The following is a 15881-nucleotide window of genomic DNA, read 5'->3' as shown; positions in this document are numbered from 1 at the left end:
ATTCAGGAAGTGCCATGTGCTCAGTGCTGTAGTTTTATGTATCCAATTTATTTAGTATTAGAGTACTGCAGAATGTTTTGTTTTTGAAGCTTGAAAAGCTATGAATTAAATATCCTATATGGCTTTAATAGAAAAATGTATTTGACGCATCGTGATGCATCGTGATATCGAATCGAAGACATGATAATCGTAATCGAATCGGGAGATCAGTGAAGATTCACACCTCTAGTGTGTGTGTGTGTGTGTATGTGTGTGTGTGTGTTTTGTCTACGTACAAGTGTGTATGTCTATAATGTTTTTTGTGTTTAGGTGTGGATAATCACCCCTAGCTAATAAACAAATAATCAATTTACAGATACAAACGAACATGTATTATCTGCATACACACATAAATACACACATGACAATGTGTCAATCATCTGATGATCTTTTGTCATGATTGCCCAAGTTAAGATTATAAAAAGTATTTTGGTAAAAATATGTTTTAAAGCAATAGTTTGACATTTTAGAAAATGAATATTCTCTTGTTGAGAGTTAGATGAGAAATCTGGTATCACTCTCACTGGTTATCTTAGCTTAGCACAAAGACTAGAGACAGATGGAAACATCTAGCCTGGCCCCATACAATAATAAGAAAGTTCACCTACCAGCACCTACAGTATAAAGCAAAACAATCATCACATTATATCTTGTATAAATAACAAGGTCACTATGCTTTTACTATCTAGTAATTGTTGACTCTATTACTCCAACTCTGAGTGAACTCCAGGTGAACTCTCTGCTCCTCACCACAGGGCTTCTCAGGTGCTGCTAGCAAATCACTCCGCCCAAGTAGCAGAAGTAGCAGTGCTTCGCCTTGTTATTTATACACCCTGTGACTATACAAATCACAACATGTAAATAGTAAAATGTCTGTGCTAGGCTAAGCTAGCGCTGGGGGCGTCAGACAGAGTTACAACACGCACGGAGATGAGAAGGGTATGTATCGACTTGTCTAACTCTGGGGGTTACGGTGAATAAGCTAAAGTCCCAATAAGTCGGCGTGTTCCTTTAACAGGAGTTTTGTTCCAGACTTTATCTTACTGCTGGGAGCAGAAACTTTCTAAGAAATAACTTTTCCTTTAAGAAGTGATTGTTCTTGCCTGAGGACCTCAGGCAGTGCAGGTTTGATAAGGGCACAGTATCTCAGAGATATAGTGTGGGTCAAGGCCATAAAGTGCTTCAAAGACAATTAAAGAAGCTTAAAAATCTGTAATAAGCTGGTAACTAATGTAAAGACATTACAAGTGGAGTAATATTTTCTTCTTTCTTGGTTCTTGTTAGTAGTCTAGCTGCTTCATTCTGTACAGTTTGGAGTCTGAATTATTTTCTGATTTATGCCATTTAGGAGACCAACACTTTAATCTAAACGTAAGTACATGAAAGCATGTATGAAGGACTTGGTGTCTCTGAAGCTCAGAAATGGACAGATTGGACAACCTTGCCAATATGCATTTCAAAATTAAGATTGGAATCAAACCACACCCAGGTTTTTGACAGAAAGCTAGAGGGGTTTTCAGGCTCTACTAGACGAACAGCTGGGTATCAGGATATTTCATATAATCTTCCAATAACCAATTATCATTCGTGTTCCTTTATCTCTTTCTGTGTTGGTAATATTTGATGCCATAATGTTAGATGATCAGCAGTGAAAAACTCCCAAGTTGTTGGGAGAAATAGGGAGTCACCATCCACACTGTGGTATGAAAGTTAGTTTCTAGAACAACTTTAGTCCACTCTTATTGTAAAGTCCCAATCGAAAGGGGTAGAAATCAGTTGGAGTGAAGAATTTGAGAATTGAGAGGCTAATCTGAAATTATAATCAGATCCTCCCGGCTTGCCCTTTTCATTCATCCTAGAACTGTTACATCTCTCTCTTGTTTCTGTCCCTTTATCTGCCTCTCTCAATTAAACTGACTTCTTACACGGCAACACAGCTGAAGTGAATTCAATCTGGTAAGATAATACAAAATACCTACCTTATAAATTAGTAAACACTTCCGCGATCGTAATGATGAAAAGAGCTGGAGGTAAAAATTAAAAAAGAGCCAACCTTTATTTACAGTATCGGAGTCTACCAGTGCAGGCTGGAAAGATGTGATTTTGTACAGAGGAATACATTACAGAAAACAAATTAGTCAGCAAGATAGAAGAATGCCAGTGCAAATGGCTCTGGCTCTTATTTCCATCCTTATGAGATAACTGTACCCATTAGAAGGTTAAAGCTATTGTGGTGTCCCTGCAAAGACTCTGCCTTGGAAATGGCAGCAATCCGTCTTTAAACTTTGATGCAGTCAAAAAGCTCCCTTCATCCCTTTTCATCCCTTCCCCTCTGACCTGTGTGTATGTGTGTGTGTGTGTGTGTGTGTGTGTGTGTGTGTGTGTGTGTGTGTGTGTGTGTGTGTGTGTGTGTGTGTGTGTGTGTGTGTTACATATGTGCATGAGATAGAGAGTGGGAGAGGGTAACAGCAAGAGAGGGAACAGAGAGAGAAAGAGATATGAGAGGGTGGGGCTGGGCTGTCTGCCACCCAGGCCCAGAGAACATAAAGAGAAAAATATGGCCATAAAACCTCTCTATGACTATGAATACTAATACTGTCTCTGTGAGCCAAACCAACCGAGTCTGTCCTCTCTCTGTTCCCCTCTGTCTCGCTCACAGAAATGATGTGGTTTAAAAAATAGTGTGCTGCACAGGCAGAATTGTAAAGCTTTGTATTTACACTATGTTGTATACACAACACAGTAGTAGTACAGATGGATAGGGAACATTAGTTAGGAGCAATGGTGAGCCATTTTATATTTTATTATGCTGTGATGTTTTCAATGCTGATTTTTATGAATTTGGCTGTTTAGTGACAACAAATTATATAGCTATAAAAATGAACAACAGAAATGGAAAACAGACTGGTAGCACTGACAGAATGAATGAACATCACCCTGCCTAAAACCTCAGGGGTCCATACACCAAACTGTGTATTTTTGTGGTTGAAATTCTCACCACACCTAAAGTTATAATCCTCATCATGTATTGGTATGGTGAGGTGCTTCACTGTTTGTATTTAGATGAGTATTGGAAATAACTAGAGTGAATGTATATATACACACACAGGTACAGTATGCACAGGTATTTAATAAACAATTCAGTGCAATCATGGGTAACAGTAATATTAATCAATACAAATTCACAATTATTTGCATTAGGTCAAAACCCATCTTATATATTTAAAGGAGACATATCATGTTCATTTTCAGGTTCATACTTGTATTTTGGGTTTCTTCTAGAACATGTTTACATGCTTTAATTTTGAAAAAACATGTTATTTTTCTCAAACTGTATGTTTGAATATACTGTACTTGTATTCACCCTCTGTCTGAAACACTCCATTTTAGTGACTGTCTCTTTAAGCCCCTCTCCTGAAAAGCCCAGTCTTCTCTGATTGGCTTGTGAGATAAAAATGGCACACCTTTTGCAAAGGTAGTTCTCAAGCCGTGGGTGGAGATACTCAGATGAAGGGCATATTTTAATTAGCCTGCATGTGATATAGGAAGAGGGGCTATATCTGAGGTGGCTTGTTGAATCCCATGTTTTCTGATCTAATCATACCACAAAAACTGACTGAGTTGTCTTATTTCACAGTTTGTGCGTTGATAGGCAGATACCCAAAAGCACTGAAAATCATCATTCATGACATGTCCACTTCAAGGTCACCTGTTTTTTCAGCCTGAGCCATTTAACAAATTTACATTCAGTAACTACCCCTTTTTGTACTAGTTTTCATTGATAGTCGTGGAGTCCACCATTCCCAAGCAGGATTCAAATGACCAACATAAGCACAAGGGGTACACAGGTCACGACGCATCAATATACTTCAGTGCTACTGTTTGTAATTTTATCTATTTGATAAAGGCCTCCCTGTTACTGCTAATGCACACCTAACATTTCCCACAGCTGCTGCTTTAGTTTAGTGAGTTTACTTATTAGCACATTGTTACTTATCATTGTTAAAAATAACAATGATAAGGCTTGATACAAAGTAAACATATTGTGCAGAGGAGGTTAGAAGCCAAGAAAAGGCTGCTTCACAATTAAATAAAAAAATGAAGGATCACATGTGAATCATGTATCCATTCTTTTTTAAATATTGAATTTTCTCTAAAGCTGGTTTTGAAATATAACCAACATTATAATATGAAATACCTAATGTCATAGTGTTTTTTCATAATCTTTCATTGTTACTGCAGGTCGCCAGATCTTTTATATATGGAGGTATTTCTCTTTTTATTTTTACCATATCCTCAACCTTTCAATGCCATGGTTTCTAAATGTACTGTATTTTATGATCAGGTGCTCCATACAGACACTGTACTTCCATGGTGCCCCCTTGCAGCAAGCTTTTTTACTGACAAATGTTGCAGGACAGAAGAAAAAGTTGTAATCTCTCAAGCATTTCTAATGAGTCTCCTACAATTATTTGATAAGAGCAGACAAGACTGGAGGCAGCGTGTATGATACACTAGCTCCTACTACTGAGGTGAGAGCTCTGCTGATTACATACAGAGCCATTTACACACTCTCACACACACACACACACACACACACACACACACACACACACACACACACACACTCTCTCTCTCTCTCTCTCACACACACACACACACACACACACACACAGTCCGTCATCTCAGAGTGCAACAATCCTAATAATAACATGAGAGGCTGAAGTTATGACCGGCAGGCACACCTATACCAATCTGGGTCTCCTTATTCTGAACACACACTCACACACGCAAGTGCGCACACACACACACACACACACACACACACACACACACACACACACACACACACACACACACACACACACACACACACACACACACACACACTACAACTTACAACGCTCCCACCCCTTATCTTCACCACCATTCGACTTCTCTGCTCCAGGCATAACCACTACTACCCCACACACACTTTCTTCTCCACCTGCCCACAGCACTTCCCACCTCCCTACTCACCACACTTAGTCCCAGTTGCTCTCTCTGCAGGTAGGGCAGGTTCCTGCGCTCCAGGCTTGCCAGGTAGTGCTGCAGTCTGGAGTAGGTGTAGGGGTAGCAGTAGGCAAACTGGTATACATCGTCCTCTTGGTCAAAACAGAAGGCAAAGGACATGACATAGTTGCGCCGGTGGTCAGGACAACGGTAGTAGTACACGTTTTTGGCGGGAAGCCTCTGCCTGCAACAGCAAAAGACAAACACAATGTAGAGATATTAGGGAGGTCATTTACAGGACAGGTCTTAAAGGTCTTAAAGACATGAGGTCTCGAAGGGTTACGATTGCATCAGGTGAAGATATGAGGAACAATGAGAGCACAGCACATTTGCAAGAGAAGGAAAAAAGTGCAGAAAGTGAAAAGATAGACAAAGAAACTGACTCATGAGTTACTGATAAAGAGTTGAGAAATCATAACGCAGAAGTTGCATCATCTTGTCAGTTGGTTGTCTTCCAGAGATGTTGAGTTCAGCTGGCAAAGGAGTAAAAGAACTGAAGGAAGTAAGGAGATGTCACCTGATAATCAAGGTGCTGGGGAAGTCTGAGAGGTTCTCAATTTATGAGGGGTGACAAACCAACACATAGATTTGATTTTGTTTTTGTTTAGTTTATATGCTCACACAACAATTCTCTAATAAATGATCAAAAACGCCAAAGAGTTACTTTTTTAAAGTAGGTGCGATCTAAAACAAACAATTTCTGATTATTAATCACCACTTGGTGATTCATTATTTGTCACATAAAGACCGCCGTTTATTATTTAATGCAAAGCCAGGAAGAACAAACGTATTGTAAACGTAACTGATAGGTTCAGAATAAAAATGAATGCGAACAATACAAAACAATGAAATTTAATGACAAAGAATGATATATTGTCAACTAACTTCAAAGGTAAATTGACTAAATTATTAGAGTTGTTTAGCAGGAGTTTTGTTTTAGGCAAATACATTATAAATACTGAAAGTAATACTGAAAGTAGGCATAACCACTGTTAGTAAGCTACAAATGACTTGTGAATGTTAAAACAGCAGACAAGACCACAGATCACTCACAAAACAATAATCAACCCTAATACCAATTTTGTTTCCATTCATTGATCTCCAAAAACAGGAGAGCTTACCTTTGGAAGAGAATTTGGTATTACCGTTTGTGTGTGTGAGCATCAAATGTTTTCAGCTTTGCACTTTAAATTCAGCAATTCTGCGTTAACACAAGATATTTTAATTATTACTATGACTCTATTTTTTTATGTGTAATTTAGAATTGCAGTCTAAGTGAAAAGCAGACAATGTGTTTTGTTCTTTTTGTTCAAGTTGTGTTTTGTGTTTTGAGCAATTATATCGAGTGAGGGACGGGTAAGCACCTAATCTGTGTATGTCTGTGTATGTCATGTTTCCTGTTGTGTGGAGCGCTGCACGGCGTTTGTAACGTCCTGCATGTTTAATCTTGTGTCTTTTATGTCTTCTTCGTTGTGTGCTTTGCTGAATTGTGTGTTGCATGTTGCATGCTGGGCCCAGGGCAAAAAAAAGCTGACTGATCCATGCACCTCATGGGCAATCAATGGGGTACGGGACAGTACTGCTGCAGTCTACAGAACTTCTCTGCTTACTCAACATGTTTTCTTTTAACACTTTTCACTCATCTATCTTCGTCTTCCTCTCTTTCCTCGTTCAGCCCTTACCACTGAGACATGGTCAGAGGGAGGTTGTATGAATGCAAGTGACTCTCTGCCTTCTTTCTCTCTTCCTTTTTTCTACCTTTCCTATTTTGTGTCTTTCTCTGAATCTCTCTCGTCTTGTCCTGTCAGTTACTGACTCCGCCTTGACAAGTACGTGAAGACGACCAAGCATGGGGAACAACTGTGCTGCCATAGGAGCTCTGGCAGACACTCTGAGAGAGGAGGCTAAAAGGAGGAAAAAGATGAGGACGATGAGTGACTGGTGGGTTTGGGGTGTTGGGAGCAGGGAGAAAGGTGGAATAAGGAGATAAGGGGAAGATGAGAGTGCAGGGCGATGGCAGATCTGGGCCTGGTACAAAGATATATGGGAAAGGGTGGCGGCTAGCAGCGTAGCGGTTGTGTGATGGTGGGGCTGGCTAGTGAGCTAGCGTCTCTGGCAACAGATCAGATGAAGATGCTATCGGGGCTGTGATAGGAACAGGACCTGATAATCAACAAACAGGACAGACTGCTTTGCGCCAACTCTGATGGAGTGAACTTCTCTCTCTGACTCACCTCTGAGGAAGGAGGACAGGAAGGAGACGCCTAAGAGTTTTATGTGTTTGCTCAGACACCTAATATATCAAGTTTGGCGAAGGCCCTGCATAGAAATGCATAGTGAACGCACTTGCATGCATTTTCAAACACTTGAAGATGTCCCTGCAGGTACCTAGTAAAACAAAAAGCTAAATCACTCAGCCTCCCTCAGACAGAGGGGAAGAAGGGAGAGAAAGGCAGGGCTGATTATTCCTTCAGAGGAGGAGACAATGTATCTGCATGTGGCTATCTCAGCAGAATACTAATGCAGCCAGTGGCTAGTTATACCACACCCAGCCTTCCCACTGGAGCCAGATTACAGCCTTGTCTTACAGCCTGTAAAGCTGGACAAAGAAATAGAAGAAGAAAAAAACAATAAAAATGTTTAATCTTGGAAAAAATGAGAGCAAATTTTAGAACATGAATATTATTCATATAAGACCGCATGGGTTTGAAGTAGAGCATACTGTGAATAAAACTGAGCGGCAAGGACAAAATAAACCTCCACAGGACACACTTGTGTACACACAACTAAACCCACACATACTGGTGCATTACTTTGGTGCCAGCCCTCCAAGGTGCAGGTTAATTAAAATAAGATGACACCTCACCTCTTTCCATATTTCCCTGTTTGGCTCTGCCCATCCATGCAATCCCACTTCTCCCTGTTACTTCTCTTTCTCTCTTACTGGGCAGTGTGCGACCTTGCCGGAGACTGGAAAAGTCCTGGCTATTGATTTTAATTACTGCTGCTTGTCCCGTCACAGCATTATAGTTATAGGCCAGAAAAAATAGCTCTGTGACTTCTTATGGAAAGACTGCATGGAAGGCCTGAACTTCAGGCTAAGGGAAAAAGAAACACACATAAATATGACAAAATGCACAAAATCTTCAGCACATGCACATTAATGCACACAGTCCCTTTGGTTTTTTATCTAAGCGGTGGCTGCTCCTGCTCGGCAGCTGGCAATTTGTTTTATCTAAATGGTACCTCCCTGTGCCTCTCCCCTGCCCATCTCTTGACGTGGTACAGCAACGTCGCTCCCAAACAGAATTATCACTGTGTGGGATGAGGGGGAAAAAATGGAGAAGCTTCCCCCAAATGATAACACACTCACACATGGTTTTACAATTCAGTGATTACAGAGACACAGGAAGACACACACACACACACACACACACACACACACACACACACACACACACACACACACACACAAATAGGAATATACAACGAGTCACACACCAAACTGTGTGTGAGCCACATCAAGGTCATATCTTTGACAGCGAGCTGTGGGACAAGTTAACTGCCAGAGCGTCTCATCACAGCCCTACAGAATGAAGGGAAGGATGCAGAGCAAAGAGAAATAGAGAGACTGAAACACTAGACAAAGGCAGAGAATGGCTGACAAATAGACAAAAAGAGAGACAAGTAAAGAGACAAAGTCAGAGAGAAAGGGACAAAAAAGAGACAAAGGGAAAATGAAAAGGGAGAGGGTGTCATAGAGCTACTGTGGCAGGAAGCCTTTAGCGAGATGTCACTTAGCTTGCTGGGGCTTTTCTACTTCTGAACCATTGGTAGCTACAAACTCCCGCTCTGATTTTGATGGCACCGGCGTCTCTCTGAAGTTTCGAGATGAAGGCTTATGAATTGGTAGCTTTCATACAGGCGACATCTTGTCTATATTTTCAAATCAATCAAGCGTAGAGGACACGCCAATCACCGCTGCTCTGAGAACTCTCAAAGACAAAACACACAGGACAAAACTCACCAGGCCTGGACACACGCATGCACGCACGCACGCCCGCCCGCCCGCACGCACGCACGCACGCACACACGCACGCACGCGTTTCTATCTTACTGTTGTCTCTTTCGGCTTGTCAAACGTTCATCCTGTCAACTGTTAGGAAGGTTAAATGTCTTCCAATATGCCTGTACAGCTGTCAAGCTCTGCAGATCCCCACCAGCTCATTTAAAGCTAATAGTTAGTCCGTTTGGCAAACATTTCACATTGAATGACATATTTCTTTACCCCCTCTGTGTTACTATGCCAATAATTGAAGAGGCAATATTTCTTGGCACTCTAAAATGATGCCAGATGTTAGATAGGCTCATTGTTTTTAAAACACGGCCCCATGTTCTTGTTTTGCATACTAAGTCAAGCAGAAAACAGTTTCTGAATCATTTGAGGAGTGTCAAACGTGTGGCTATGTATATTCATGTTTGAGGAAGTGAGCACATGTGTATACATGACAGGATATGTATTCTTGAGGCATCTACTATCTTTTTTGGATGCAAATCAAGTTGCAATAAAGCTTTCCTGGAGACACTGTTACTAGGCAACCTGTGCTTGCTTTGTAATTTGGTTGGCCTGCTGTATATTGTATGTGGTGGCACAGCATTAGGCTGAGGCTTCACGAGAATGTGTCCTTCGATAGGGACTAAAGAGCATCGGAAGTCATAGCTTTTGATTCGGCCTCTCAAGTGTGGCAGTGCTCCTGAGGAGCAACTTAGTGTCTTTTTCACCGTTTTCATAGGGTTAATCATAACTTTCTGCGGCAGTGTGTGTAAGCATAAAGTCTTGAAGATGCACATTACGATCAGGGCTGAAGATGTGAAAAAGCCTGGATTAATGCCACCGGTAGGGTCTTCTGGCTAGCAGCAGTGAAGTTTTTGCAGGAAGCAATAACACTAGTGAATTATGGACATTCCTGTAACAAGAGAGTTGAGAGTCGCACCCCTGTGGAGACAACAGGCTGTTAGCAGCCTCCTCAGGTCAGAAACAGCCCTCTGATGATGCTGAAACATGACAGAATAAGACATTTTCACCTGATGGACACATCAAAACACCCAGGAGGTGTACTCTCATCACGTCGCCTTTTACACCGCTTCCTGTTGGTAGCATTGTAAAAAACTGTTACATCTCAACTCTTCCATGTTTGTTCTGACAATAACATAGATATATTGATTACTAGTCAATTTATTAGTTAAATAATCCCAAGTTCAGCATCTTTTAGACCTTAATGAAATTCAAGGTGAGTTAGCCGAATCAAGTCGGTCAATATCAGATCACACCCACAGCGCTTCGCCTGAGTCCAGATTATGCAGCCGACTTAAACGTGAAGTTATTTCCATAAAATCCTGAAAGCAGTCATAAATCTTACACTCTCATCTGAATAAAACGCATTTGTTGTTTATAGTAGTAACCCAGTTTGTTCAGCTGATATGTTTAATACAGAGGGAGTGGTTGTGTGGCTGTTTGTCCTTGTCTGTACAAATTCATCTCTTCTAGTAATTCATCTGTTTTTCATGTCTCCCTTTCCCCATATCTGCTTCTCAGTACCTTCTACTTCGTGACTGCAATTTGTTTTTTTAAATACATATTTAATTGTCACAGGAATACTTTCAGGACTCTCTGACCCTCACAATTCTATGTCATTTTGGTGATCTAAACACACAAGAGTAAAAACCAAACTCTTGTCATGTTTTTTATTTAACTTCTATTTAGCAAGGGAAGACACATTGAGACCAAGGTCTCATTTTCGATGGTGCCCTGGTTACATATCATACATATAATAATTTTAAATGTCTGCAATGTAAATACAACTGTGGGCTCCAGCAATCGCCTCTATCTCAAACTCCTAATCTGATCCACTCTGAATCTGCGAGAGATGTACAACACTCATACATTCACATGGGACACTTTTATCACCCATCAGGGGGCACACAGAGATGAAAACACTGGAGGATTTACTGCTGCTCTAACTCATGTACACTGCGATACTGGCCATGATTATATATATATATATATATATATATATATATATATATATATATATATATATATATATATATATATATATATATATATATATTCAGTTCTTATTTGATTTAACCTCATCATTGAGTTTTCAGAGCAGTTTTTAATTTGTCATCTTAAGACTTCTGCCTGATAATTTTCTAAATATCTGATATAAGAAGTTCCTCAGGGTTTTTATTTACAACTGCACAACATCCTTCAGTAATTTAACATTTCCTAACTATATGAAGACAAATAAAATGAACTTAAAATGAAATCCTGAGGTTTTTTCCCCAATGTTCTTAAATACAAGGAAATACATAACTTCACTACTGAGCAGTGTGACAGTGCCTGGATGGACCAGTAGAGGGCCACACATTTGAATGAGATGTGACCTGTTGAGGTCTAAAAGTAGAGAACTCAAAGAGAGAAAGAGAGAGAGAGAGAGAGAGAGAGAGAGAGAGACACACACACACACACTAAAGTGCACAATAACTACTTTGTTCTGTGAAATGTGTCTTCTTTCCAATACGCACACTACACAAACAGAAATATGACTCCTGAAGGGAAAACCACCTGCTGAATGCAGCTTGGTTGTAAAATCAGAAAAACTGTAAAGCAAACACATTTATCTGATTATTAAAGGCTACACGACACATATAACTTCATAATTAGATGGACAAAATATATGATTTTGATGTATAACCCATTTTAAAAGAGAGTATGAGACAATTTGGAGTCATCTCTCAGATATAACCTTACAAAAACACTGTAACAGACTGTAATCTTTTCCAAATCCATCAATCCTCAAATGCAGTTAAAAAGTAAAACATGCACCATACATATCCTAAAGGGGTCTCGGCTAGATTGAGCATGCTGGGCCTGCAAGTAGCTAGCTCCCCTGCGTCTTGTGGGGCAGCAGAGCAATTAGCAGAAAGCAGATGATCACTGTGCCCTCGCCACTGTGGCGCCACTGGTCCCCTATGGGGCAACAGGGCAGGTGCACATTTGTCTGGAATAATGGGGGGTACAGAGGAAATACACACAAGCAACCACTATAAAAAAAATCAAGCACACATACACACTTATCTAATAAAATGATGATGTCAGTTTTAAGTCCCGGGTGAGTGGTGGGAGGAGAGGAGTGGGCTGTGTGTGTGTGTGTGTGTGTGTGTGTGTGTGTGTGTGTGTGTGTGTGTGAAAGAGAGAAGAGAGAGAAGAGAGACCATCCATCTATAATTGTGTGATGCAGCATTTCCTAGAGTGCAACATTATACTCCCATCACATTATCTACGTGTGTGTGCGTGTGTTCAAGTGTGTGTGAACAGTGTCTATGAGTGTGGACCGAATAGACAGACTGGCGCCAGACTAAGTCATAATAATAATTTGACCAGACACATGTACAGACAAAGACAAAAGAAAAACACACACACACACACACACACACACACACACACACACACACACACACACACACACACACACACACACACACACACACACACACACACACACACACACACACACACACACACACACACACACACACACACACACAAACACACACACACACACACACACACACACCAAAATATATGATGTGCATATGTTTGCACAGTAGGGTAGTGATCATGTGATCATACAGTGGATGTAACTCTATTTGCGAGAGTCCCGGCTATTAGGGTTGTTCTCTATACCGTAGCAGAAGGAATGACTAGGCCTGACCAAGCCCACTGACTCTTCTTTCTTGCACTTTTTCATTCTTATCTGACGAATGATCAAACTCAAAGTTCAATATCAGTTTCAGTTTTTGTTTCAATCTGAAAGATGTCACAAGCTACAGCCACTGTGGCTATTTTATATTGCTATACTCTTGCTGAACTGTTTTAATTACACATATACATGATTTGTTTTAGCAAATTAAGTCATCACTGTAAAGATGACTGAAAAATGTGACATAGTTGAAAGAATACACACTGATCTCACTGTGTCTGACTCACACACAGAGACAAGCCGGTAACAGGGAGACAAGTGATCTGAGATCAAGCATCAGCTTCACTGCTTGTGTATCCCAGTGTGTGTGTGTGTGTGTGTGTGTGTGTGTGTGTGTGAGTGTGTGTGTGTGTGTGTGTGTGTGTGTGTGTGTGTGTGTGTGTGTGTGTGTGTAAGGAATAGGGTCACACAGATGATGAGCTCATTCTCTCTGGAAATTTACTCAGTGGAAGGCAATGCAACACACGGTACATTCATCACTTTTTATTAAATTCCACATAGAGATGAGCTCACCTCCTGTAGTCCATTACAGTGATCAGAATGACTTACTGCTGTGGAAAAATAACCAACAGCTTGAATAATACAATGACGAGCAAAATAAATAATAAATTATCCATTAGTCACAATCAATGTTGTTGATTCTGCAATAATGGTTCATTTGCACAACCTAGGCGTGTTAAAACAAATGCAATAATTTCCCCTATCACAAAGGTCCCGTCATTATTATACAATACAGCTTATACTGTTAATTTCAACATTGTTACTGTATTTAAACGTTCGACTGACAAATGAAAAGAAAAACATCTGTATTAATTTGTTTAGCTGCTGTTCACATGGCGTGTTTATAACAGCAGGTACTAATTAAGAAAACATGGTATGCTATAACATTATTAGCATAAGTATATGGACAGTAGATATTGTCAAAACAGATTTGCATTAGAGGATGTTAAAAGATTGTATAGAAATCTCTATAATCTGTACAGTAGATCAGGAGAAAATACTAAAAGTGGGCAGGTAGTGAGAAACAAATGAAGAATAGAAATACTTGGCTTTAGAATGAACTTTTTCACAGAGCACGCTCTGAAGTATGTTCAGAGGTTTCACCTTTTCTACTGTGAATATTTTCCAAAATAATCTGCACGCAAGATGACATTTGCTGTTCTGAGCTAAAATGATCAATTATTTTCTTTAATGTTTAATCTAATATTTACGTTATCAGGTAATCAATTAAAGTTTTAAGTCGTAAACAGCAATTGTTTTTTACTTCATAAATGAGTGCTTATCAAAATTTCACCATGCATCTTTGGTATATGGCCTGACACATGAGGACACTGAGGCCACAGTAGTGATGCCACACCACAAACGCTTATTGAGTGATCAGCACACAAACCCCATGTTGTGTCTGTGTCAGTAGAATTGTACTCATCTCCTCTCACTCCTCCCTCGTCCTTCCATCATGCCTCAGTGTCCCCCTCTCTCTCTCTCTCTCTCCATATTCCCTGAGGGCCCTGCTGGCCTCGGCACAAAGATGCCAGCCTGTCTACCCGCATTTCCCTTGGCACAGCGATGGCAGCTGGGGGCCTGGCTGCCCTGTCTGCCTCCATACTCGCTGGTATATCACACACACACACACACACACACACACACACACACACACACACACACACACACACAAAGTTCACAGCTTGCAGCCAGACTGGTGTCGCCATGTGTGTGCCAGGGGTAGCAGCACCCACAGGAGGGGAAGGATCGGGGGAAGGTGGGAGGAGAAGGAACAGGGTGGATGGGCGCTTGGGTTCTCAGACAGCCAGATGCTGCCAATTAACTTCTCCGGCCGCCACGGGGCTGTAGGGGACAGTCTGGCACCTGTACCATCCAACTCCACCCCACACACACTTTCTTGAGGCTGATGGTACTGTAGTAGTAGCTTGTGTGGGAGATGAGGGCCACATGTTGCCTCAGAGCTTGGGAGACAAACACACACCTGTATTATTGACTTTCCTGACCTTTGCCTAAATTCTCTTCTCTTCTTTTTTTCTTCCCTCCATCAGTATCAACAGGTGTGCAGATGCACATGTCAATGTACAGTATGTATTGATACGTATGTCTGCAAACACAGGGACAGCTGTGAGGGAGTGAGCATGTCCTCCGCCTTGTGAATATGAACCTTGGATAAAAGCCTTTCTCCTCTCACGTATATATATATATATATATATTTGTGTGTGTGTGTTTGTCCGGGTGTGCTTGCTGTCAGGCGGTGTTGGTGATTATACTAGACAGAATGAATTACAAGCTATTACAGAAGAGAGCCTGTGGCTGCAGCAGCCAGAGCTGCACTGCCCTTAAAGGCTTATGGCTCTCAAAAAGCCAGCCTATTATTTCCACCACAGCACACAGCTGCATGCTGAACGTCAAAGATATAAATATAAAAAAACAAGCAGGAATCTACACTATTATATAGTACTTGTATTTTATAGTTTAATTTAAAAGTAAAGTACTTTCTATTTAGGTGAAAAAATAAGCAAACCAGGCGTGCCATTTGCCTGCAGCATAGGAGACTGCCATTCATGCTGGACCATTTATTGATATTTTGTAAACCCCATGAACATATATAGAGAGGATAAAACATGAACACCTTGACAAGGCTGAGGATATTCTATATTGTTCCTATTGTCAACAAATCACGTCGAAAAGACAAAACCAACAATGAATAGATCCTTCTAACAAATATGGCCTGTATGTTTTTTTCCCTCTGTGCCATACAGCTCCATTGTTATCCAAAAAACTATTAAAAACACATCAATGAGCCATACACTGCACTGGAGGAAATTTTCCTTCATTAGCATGAACATATACACTGTAGTTGCTTTTGAGTCAATCCCATATACGCCATTTTGTTGCTTTAAAATCTCACTAGAGCACCAAATGTGTATTAATCCGTGGCTGAAAATAGTCCCCTAA

At 40.6% G+C, this 15881-nt stretch overlaps 1 protein-coding gene across 3 annotated transcripts in view; it reads right to left on the bottom strand.

The window, feature by feature from the left end:
* The window catches only part of agbl4 (ATP/GTP binding protein-like 4), a 461627-nt gene that overhangs the window by 153163 nt on the left and 292583 nt on the right, over nucleotides 1–15881 (bottom strand). For all 3 annotated transcript variants that reach the window (XM_036007246.1, XM_031307356.2, XM_031307355.2), the window contains one exon: nucleotides 5059–5275. In XM_036007246.1, the coding sequence (XP_035863139.1) occupies nucleotides 5059–5275 (217 nt within the window). The remainder of the gene's footprint in view (nucleotides 1–5058; nucleotides 5276–15881) is intronic.

Source organism: Sander lucioperca, chromosome 11 (assembly GCF_008315115.2).
Source record: "Sander lucioperca isolate FBNREF2018 chromosome 11, SLUC_FBN_1.2, whole genome shotgun sequence".
In the NCBI taxonomy this organism is placed as follows: Eukaryota; Metazoa; Chordata; class Actinopteri; order Perciformes; family Percidae; genus Sander; species Sander lucioperca.
This window is presented reverse-complemented; position numbering and strand designations above follow the sequence as displayed.